We start from the raw sequence: 9,908 nt of genomic DNA, 5'->3' as shown, positions 1-9,908 counted from the left end.
AAGAAAGAAAGAAAGAAAGAAAGAAAGAAAGAAAGAAAGAAAGAAAGTTGTGTTGCCCAACTGGAAGTTCTCTACTCACAAAGATTGCTGTTTGTCCAGATGAGAAAACTGAGGCAGAAAGCAGTTAAGTGACTTGCCCTGGGCCACAGAGCTATTATATGACATTAAGCAAGCCTAGAGTCAAAAAGATCTAAATTCAAATGCTGCCTTGAATGCTTACTAGCTGTGTCACTCTGGGAAGTCACTTAACCTCTCTGTGCCTCAGTTTCTACATTTGTAAAATGGGGATAATGTTACTTCCTATCTCCCAGTATCATTGTGAGGATCAAATGAGTGAAAGTGCTTTGCAAACCTTAAAATGTTATATAAATGCTAGTGATCATGATGAATATGATAACAACTAGGAAAAAATGGGCCAGTAATACAACAAGCATGAAATAATAAATGGCCTAAAAGAGCAAAAAAGAAGTCTTGGAAGTAGTACCCGAACTGATGAAATCAAGGATCCATCAAAGTCTCTGTGTATCCTGTGTTTTCAACTATATTGTGTGCCCCGTGAGAATAAGCACCAACTCACCTTTGTCACCTACATGCAACCCCCTGCCCAGCCACAACAGGCACAAATAAATCTTTATTGATGATTTGGTGATAGCTATAACTTTATGCATATCATATACCTTACAAAGGGCCTGGGATTACTCTGAAAAACTGATGCTTTGTAAATATACAACTCATGAAGGTGTTAGAATTTCACAGTAATTCCTATTTGTCCCAGGTTCACCTCTCCTTTTTATGTGGTGCACTACATAATTATGTGTGCATATACGTATTCGCAGACACATACACTGCCACAACTATACCCAACTGTGAATGATTTATTAGTGTATTAAGGCTGATTACACTAATCAAGGCAAATATTGTGGTATGTTTCTAGGCATCTGTGTTTGCGTATGCTGTTCTTTGAAACTATATTTAGGTGTCCTGGCTATTAAAAGCTTTCAGTGTTGAGTGACCTCAGGGTGAATTTATATCTTATATTAATGCTGTTGCTCACTATTCCTGGAAAGGAAGACTGGATTCAAATCTATATTAGTGTCTTAATATTTATCAACTTTTTTTTTCCCATGAAGATGACCAGTGAGGCCGCATCCCTGCAACCCTTGAAACAAGCAATGAAAAGGTCACTAAGAACTAGTGGGGTCGGGTTGGGGTGGGTGTGTTGTGGGGAGGAAGAAGTGTGGCTCAGCTTTTCTGGGAAGGCAGAGAGTGAGGGCAGAAAGGTACAGAGTCAGTGCAACTGTGCTGGGAGCTTTGGGTCTGCTAATTAGATTCCTGTTCTTGTTAAGGTGGCATGCAGACTAGAAGGTGCAAATCTTCTAGGGTCATAAAAGAAAAAAAATCTACTTACTCTATCATCAAAGAGTGTGTGTGTGTGTGTGTGTGTGTGTGTGTGTGTGTGTGTGTATTCCAGTTCTTTATGAAGGGCAAGACGTAATCATGAATAACTCATTCTGAGCTGCACCTGTTTCCCCTGCCCCTTCTTTTGTTACTCTCTTGTCAAATGTAATGCACACAATTTATTTAACTTAGCATTTCATATACACACCTTTTTGTATTTCAATTTATTTGTTTTTCTTGATGACTGTCATAATAAAAAATAAATTCATTCCTATTATCTTATTAATTTTTTCAATAAGTCATAGTTTAGAGAAGACATCTCTAGCTGCATTGGAAATTCTTTCTATCCTGATTCCCAACCTATTCTCTCCTATTTTCTGAGAAACTCTTATCAACTCATACTATTGGCTTGAGGGGGAGTGGATTCTTATAAGCAGCCATCTAGCAGGGGCTCTCTAACCTGCCTCAATGGCTACTGCTAAGCCTTCCGACTTGGCTAAGGTCTACAGAGCTCATCCTAATAGCTACATCTTTAGCTTTTTTTCTTACTTTTTTTTTCGATAAGGCAGTCAGGGTTAAGTGACTTGCTCAGAGTCACACAGCTAGTAATATCATGTGTCTGAGGTTGGATTTGAACTCAGGTCCTCCTGACTCCAAGGCTGAACTCTATTCACTGCACCAACTAGCTGCCCCCATCTTTAGCTTTTTAAAAATGTTCTCTTTACTTATTTCATCAAATATTTCCCAAGTGCATGTAAAAATTTTTTTAACAATCTTTTTTTTTAATTCCGAGTTCCAAACTCTCTTTCCCTCTCACCTTACCCCCATCCTCAGAAAGGAAACAATTTGATATCAATTATACAAATGAAGTCATACAAAACATTTTCATGTTTCAAAAGAAAACACAAACAAAATAAAAATAGAGTAAAGAAAGTATGCTTCAATCTGCACTCAGAGTTCATTAGTTCTTTCTCTGGAAGTGGATAGCATTTTTCTTTCTTTTTTTTTTTTTTTGGTGAGGCAATGGGGATAAGTGACTTGCCCAGGGTCACACAGCTAGTAAGTGTCATGTGTCTGGGACCAGATTTGAACTCAGGTCCTCCAGACTCCAGGGCTAGTCCTCTATCCACTGTGCCACCTAACTGCCCCAATAGTACTTTTCATCATGAGTCCTTTGGAACTGTCTTAAGTCAATGTCTTGATCAGGGTAGATAAATGTTTTCTTTCACAGTTGATTGTCATATAATATTGCCGTTACTGTGTTCAATGTTCTCCTAGATTTGCTCACTTCACTTACTGCAGCTGCTTCTTTTCTTTTCTTTTCTTTTTTTTTTTTTTTGATTTTTTGGTGAGGTGATCGGGGTTAAGTGACTTGCCCAGGGTCACACAGCTAGTAAGTGTCAAGTGCCTAAGGCCACATTTGAAATCAGGTCCTCCTGTCTCCAAGCCTGGAGCTCTATCTACTGCACCACCTAGCTACCCCTTGCAACTGCTTCTTAAGATTTAATGACAGCTCTAACTCTGGTGCGACTAGGTGGTGCAATGGATAGAGCCCTGGGCATAGGGTCAGGAAGACTCATCTTCCTGAGTTCAAATCTAGCCTCAGACACTAGCTGTGTGATCTTGTGCAAGTCACTTAACCCTGTTTGCCTCAGTTTCCTCAATTGTAAAATGAGCTGGAGAAGGAAATGGCAAACTACTCTAGTATCTTTGCCAAGAAAACCCCAAATAGGTTTAATGAAGAGTCAGACATGACTAGAAAACAACTGAACAACAAAACTGAAACTCTGGTGCAGCTGATCTCTCCGCTGACGGAGAAAGGTCGATATAACAGAAATCTACATTATTTCACAGACAATAATAAGAACAGAGTCTTTAAGGCAGAGACAGTTCAGTAGCACAGTGCATAGAGTCCTGGATTTGTAATCAGGAAGACTTGAGTTCAAATTCGGCCTCAGACAGTTACTGTGTGACCCTGGGCAAGTCACTTATATACTCTACCTCGGTTTCCTCATCTTAAAATGGGGATAATAATAGCACCTCCCAAGGTTGTTGTGAGTTTAAAGTGAGTTAATGTTTGTAAAGTGCTTTGTAAACCTTAAAGTCCTATACAAATGCTAGCTAGCTTTCCTTTAATTCTAGTAGTTTTTGTTTGTCCTTAATAATGTTTTGACTATGGTATTATTAAGGTTTAAATTTATGTCAGAGAAGTGCATGGTGTGTTCAGAAGAGTGCTGTATTTGTAGTCTAAGAATCCGGTTGGAATCTCAGTTCTGCTACATTATCTATGTGATCCTGGGAAAGTCACTTTACTGCCTTAGGCCTCAGTTTTCTCAGGTGAAAAGGGAGTGGGTTGGACTATACAAATTCTAAGATACCAACCAGGTCTAGATCCATTGTAGCGCCCATATCTTTCATTCATTAATTAATGAACAGTTGTTTGCCTATCCTGCCAAAGGTAGGAAACAGGTGAGAAGAGATGAGGATACAAATATAAATAAGACTCGGTCAATACCCTCAACAAACTTAAAATCTACTAGGGATGACTAGAAATACACACTGATAAATTTAATAAAAATTAGAATTTCATAAGAGTACAGATAAAGAAGGATCACCTCTAGCTGGAAGTATCAGAAAAAATTTTAGAGAGGAAATTATACATTACAGATTTCATTCCATCAAATTTATTGAACAACTACTGTGTGCTTGACCCTGTGCTAGGTGCTTAGGGTGATGGAAGGGATTGATGACCTCAATATGTCATAAGACATAAACTTGTTGGGCAGGGAAATGACTCATACACAAATTGGTAAAAGAAAAGTACCAACGAGTGGTATAGACAATACCTGTTCCAGCAGTTTAGAGGAAAAGAGATCACTTCCAAATGGAGTGTTTGGGGAAGGCTCAACAGTGAAAGGAGAATTTGAGTTGGAACTTGACAAATGGATAAGTTTGTCTAGAGGAGGGGAAATAAGTCCAACAGGGAAAGTTTGGCTAAGGGAGCAGCAGGAGCCATGAAGAAATACAAAAACAGACAGCCAGTGAAGAGGAGAGAAATTCATTTGATTGAAGTCAGTCGGTCAGTCAACAAACATTTATTAAGAACTTTCTATGTTCCAGGCACTGTGATAAGCTCTGAGGATACAAAGACAGGAAAGAAACAGTCCCTGCCCCTGAAGTTTAATGGAGCATTGTGTTCATTTGCACAAGGAACTTACAGACCAACTTAGATTTTAGAAAGACATACATGTATAAAAGGTGGAAATTGGGAGCAGGTAATAAAATGATAACAAAGCAGGACATGTTCCTGTATGAATAACATAGGCATGCTTAGCTCAGAATGAACTAAGACAGGCAAGGAAAGCTAAGTACAACAAAAATGGTGGTGGGTTTTGTTTTGGTTTTTTTTTGTTTGTTTGTTTGTTTTGTTTTGTTTTTTTTTAAAGCAGAATTGGGGAAAAGAAGAGACTCAGTAAAGGGATAGAACCACTGCTTGGGGTGGGAGGGGCAGTGAGAACTGACAATAGAGAGAAGGTTTGACTTCAATTCCTAGGAAAATTCATGGAAAAATCATTAAAGCAACAGTAGGCAAATATTTAGAAAGGGAGGCATTAAATACAAAGTGCCTTCATCAGAATTTATGTCAGACTAATATGATTTCTTTTTTTTTTTTGGACACTGTATTCTGCCCTTGTGAGACCTCACCTGGAGTCTGTGTTCAATTCTGAGCATCACAGCATTACTAAATTAGTAGATGAGGGAAATGCTGTAAATATGTTATACTTAAATCTTAGCAAAGCTTTCCATAAAGTATCTCTTGCTATTCTGATAGAAAAGTTGGCAAGAAATGGATTAGACGAGAATACAATGAGATGAATTCAGAACTGGTTGGATGACCAGACTCAAAGAGTAGTTATTAATGGTTCAATGTCAATGTGATAAGAGGTCTAGGGAGTAACCCAGGGAGGTGCACTTTAAATCATAGCTGGCATGCTTATCAAATTTGCAGATGATACAAAACTGGGAGGGATAACTGATACACTGGATCACAGGCTCCAAAAGGAAAATTCTGATGATCTTCTAGACCATTGAGCAGAATCTAGTAAGAGGAAATTGAGTAGCGATAAATGTAAAGTCTTTCATTTGGGTACAAAAAAATCAACTCCATAAATGTGACAGGGGAAACATGGCTAGATAACAGTTGTTCTGAAAAGAATTTGGAGATTTTGGTGAACTGCAAGCTCAATAAGTCAGCAGTGTGATGCAGCAGCCAAAAAAGCTAACATAATGTTGGTCTGCATTAGGAGGGTCAAAGCTTCCAGTAATAGGGAGGGGATAGGGGCAGTTAGGTGATGCAGTGGATAGGGCACTGGCCCTAAAGTCAGGAGGACCTGAGTTCAAATTCGGCCTCAGACCAAACACTTGACACTTACTAGCTGTGTGACCGTAGGCAAGTCACTTCACCCCAACTGCCTAAAAAATATATATATATATATAGGGAGGGGATAATCTCATTATACTCTGCCGTTGCCAGACTTTGCAGACTTATGTTCAGTTCTGGGCACCACAAATTAAGAACAACCTCAATACACTGGAGAACATACAAAGGAAGGCAACCAGCATAGTAAAGAATCTTGAATTCATGAGATGAAAATCAACTGAAAAGACTGGGCATGTTTAACTAGGAGAGAAAAAAAATACTCAGGGGAGACATCTTAGTTGTCTTCAGGTATTTGAAGGTTTGTCATGTGACAAAGGAATTGGTCTTGTTCTGTGGTAGCCCCAAAGGACAGAACCAGGAGCAGTGAATGGAAGTTGCAAAGTGGCAAATTTAGGCTAGATATAAGAATATCTTTCCTAATAATTAGAACTATCCAAAGGTGGAATGGCTTGTGATGAAAGGTAGTGGATCTCTCCTCCTATGACGTCATTAAGCAGAGGATGGACAACCACTTAAGGTAAGTAATATTAGCAATCCCTTTTATATAAATTGCCTCTGTGGTTCCTTCCAACTCTCAAATCCTTTGATTCTGAATCATATGAGCTCAAGAAGTTGCAACTCTGGGAAATGTTGAAGTGATCATCATAGAGGAGGTATTTGATGCTATGGAAATGGACACAATTTCAGAGAAAGAAGTAGTATAAAGAAAGAAGTAGAAAGGACTGAACACTAACTTAGGAGAACATGCACATTTAGGAGGAAAGAAGAGGACTCAATAAATGAGAGAGAGAAGGAGGGGACAAAAAGATAGGAGAGATAGGAGAACATATCATCATGGAAGCTAATAGAAAAGAGACTTTCAATAGTGACTTTTAAAAATACAGATTATTAAGGATAGTGCAATAATTGGTAAAGATATGAAAAGAAGTAGAATTCTTATTGGAGAGAGAAATTTGGCATTAAAAGGAATTAGATAAAATAGGGGTATAAATAGATGAACCATCAGAATTAAGTGAAGGTTTTTTCAAGATAGGAAAGACCTACTTGTATTTGAAGATTTCTGGGTAAGTTATTCTTGGTTGTAAGCCTCTTTTTTTTGCCTTTTGAAATACTGTATTCCAAGCTCTCTTTTCTTTTAAAGTTGTAGCTGGCAGGTCTTGTGTGACCCTCTCTGTGGGCCCTTGGTATTGAACTCTTTCATTCTGACTGCTTGAATATTTTTTTCTTTGACCTGGAAGCTCTGAATTTAGGCTATGACATTCCTTGGCATTTTCATTTTGGGGTTTCTTTCAGGAGGTGTCCAGTGGCTTCTGTCTACTTTCACTTAACCTTCTAGTTTTAATAAGTCTTGGCATTTTAATTCCTGATTTAAAAAAAAATTATTATCTATGCTTTTCATGGTCATGGCATTCAGGGAATCTGATGATTTTAAAATTATCTTTCCTTGACTTATTCTCCAGGTCATTTGTTTTTGATAGGAGGTACCTGACATTTTCTTCTATTTTTTCAGGCTTTCAGTTTTGCTCTAATATTTATTGCTGTCTCACAGGAGCACTGATCTCTATTTGATCCAAATGAATTTTCAAGAAATCTGTTTACTTGAGTAAAGTTTTGCACCTTAATAAACTAATCTGTTTATCCTTCTAATTCTTTCCTATAGAACTCTTATTTCATTTACATGATTATTTTTAAACTCTTACTTCATTTCTTCAAGGAATTTCAGTAGAACTTGTGACAAATCTGTGATTTTCTTTGAAGCTTTGCTTATCAATGATATGAAATTATTGTCTTCTTCTGGATTTGTGTCTTGGGCACACCTGACTTCTGGTTAAAATATAATCTTCATCATTGTTTTCTTCTCTTTACTTGCTTTCCAGACTTATTCCCTGAATTGTGTGGAAGCATATTTAATTCCAAACTCTATTTTAACATATTGTAACCTTTTCCTTATTTAAGATTCCAATAATTATTTAAAATTATCCTAGGAGAGATGTCTGAGTATGGGACAACTTTGTCAGGTTGGGTACATCTCTTTCTAAGCTAGAAATGCTCAGATTGAGAATAATACTAAATTAGTAAAAAAAAAAAATGTGTCTGGCAGACTTGTGCCTAACATGCATATTATTAACACTTTCTTCTTTGACAATTGGGACTATTTGTCAGAGCCAGGCTCTTTGCATTCCTGGGAGGAATAATGGGCTCCTGATCTGTCTAGAGTCTGGGTAATGGGCACCATATTCTTTAAAGACCTCAGGAGCAGCTCTGGCCAGGATGCTATGCCAAGGTGGTCTTTGCAGTACAATCTGTGCCAGGATGGTTTGATCCCAGACATACCCGATAATAGGCCAAGTCCTGCAAGATCCTGGGCCTTAGTCTGGGATCAGAGTGACACAACTAGTCCTTGGCTAGACCCTGATGTGGACTCTTTGTCTCTTTGCCCTTGTACAAAGCTGCAGGCTCTCCTATTTTGTCCCTAGTTTCCAAGTTGGTGTTCCTGTAAGCTAAACTCTTGTGCTAGGCTTCTTCTGGCTGGGCCCTTTCCCCATTGTTAAAAAGCTTTTGACTATCTCCTTGTGCAGACATGGACTGGCAAAAATGTACTTATTGTAGTTTCGATTTGGATTTCATGATCATTACTCTGGTCTGGTGTTCTTTTTTCATTCTTGCTGGAATAGTTGTGAGAGAGCTGGGTTGTCCTGCTTCTGCTTATTCCACTACCTGGAAGAGCTGTTTTTGAAGATTTCTAATAATTGCTGATGGAATTTCAAATTAGCCACTGTCAGAGCAATTAAGCGCTATTTCAATGTAGGAGTGCAAGCAACTTTGCCCACTGATCTAAAGTAAAACTTAATTTTCTTTCCTTCTTTTCTTTCTTTCTTTCTACTGGGTTTCCCTACCTAGCCCAGGCTGGAAGTGCAGGGGCTATTCATGACTGATCCCAGTACTGACTGTCACAGGGCTTTTGTTTGACCTGCTCCATTTCTTACCTGGCCTGGTTCTTTCCTCCTTAAGGAGGCAACCTGTACTATTTCCCCCATTCCTTACCATATTTATGTCGAACCAGGTAGGCATTACCCACTGCAGCTTGGAATTTAGGAGCTCAAGAGATCACCCAGCTTAACCCTCCCTGGTAGTTGGGAAGATAGGTGTGCACTACCCCACTTGACAAAAACTTGCTTTTTTCATTTTTTAGGGTAGAGAAAAAACTTCAGACTTTGGAGACACAGTTTGAAGAATTGGACTCTGCCATGGAAAATCTGACTCAAAAGTTTGAATTTCACAGAAAGACTCTGGAAAGCCAGGCAGTCCAAGATGAGATGTGGACAGCCGTTCTGGAGATCAAGTAAGATCAAGCAAAAGAGGAAAAAAGTGTACCTTTGTGGCTTAGGAGGTGGATTTTTTAAAAATTTTAATGGTCATCAATTCTGAATTTCCCAATGCTTTTGCATTGATGGACCATGAAAGAATCATATTTTCCTAGATGCAATGAGGGCTAAGTAACAACTCATTAAAATATAGGTGATTCTTAAGTACATTTTCCAGAAAAAAAAAAACAAAACGTGATTAGCTTGTCAGGTTTGTCATTTTAAATTGACCTGTCTTAATGGAAATTAATCTCACATATCTAGAGAAAACAGTGCTGTTTCTCAAAGACTTTTTCCAACTTTTTCACAGGTTCACTTCTTTGGAATTAAATATCTTCTACAGCTACATCATTGAAACGCTTCATTACCTACACTCTCAGGTACTGGAGAAACTTCCAGACCTGGAAAGGGGGCTTCCCACTTTAGCAACTGTTCTTAAGCGAAAAAACAATAACAAACGTATTACAGTTGCATGGGACACAGTTTTAGGGGCGTTAGGACTTCAGGAAGAAGATGTCAAAGCCTTCTGTACTTTCTTTATTGCACATAGCAGCAAAGCAGAATACTATTCAGCTAACCTGAGGCGGATGTACATCCCTGATGCCACCCCCATAATAACCAATATGGTGAAGAACCAGATTTTGCAGAAGAGTTTGCTGCATGCAGTTCAGATAACAGAGAATAAGAAAACTATTAGAGCATAA

General features: G+C 38.4%; 1 protein-coding gene across 1 annotated transcript; it reads left to right on the top strand.

Moving 5' to 3' along the window:
* The first annotated feature begins 1,124 nt into the window (after nucleotides 1-1,124).
* SMCO1 (single-pass membrane protein with coiled-coil domains 1) lies at nucleotides 1,125-9,908 on the top strand. Its single transcript, XM_027845147.1, has 3 exons — nucleotides 1,125-1,180; nucleotides 9,033-9,182; nucleotides 9,515-9,908. Exons 1-3 carry the CDS (start codon nucleotides 1,125-1,127, stop codon nucleotides 9,906-9,908), a joined length of 600 nt encoding a protein of 199 aa, XP_027700948.1.

The sequence above is a fragment of the Vombatus ursinus genome, unplaced genomic scaffold (genome assembly GCF_900497805.2).
Source record: "Vombatus ursinus unplaced genomic scaffold, bare-nosed wombat genome assembly UNPS02014959.1, whole genome shotgun sequence".
Lineage (NCBI taxonomy): Eukaryota > Metazoa > Chordata > Mammalia > Diprotodontia > Vombatidae > Vombatus > Vombatus ursinus.
This window is presented reverse-complemented; position numbering and strand designations above follow the sequence as displayed.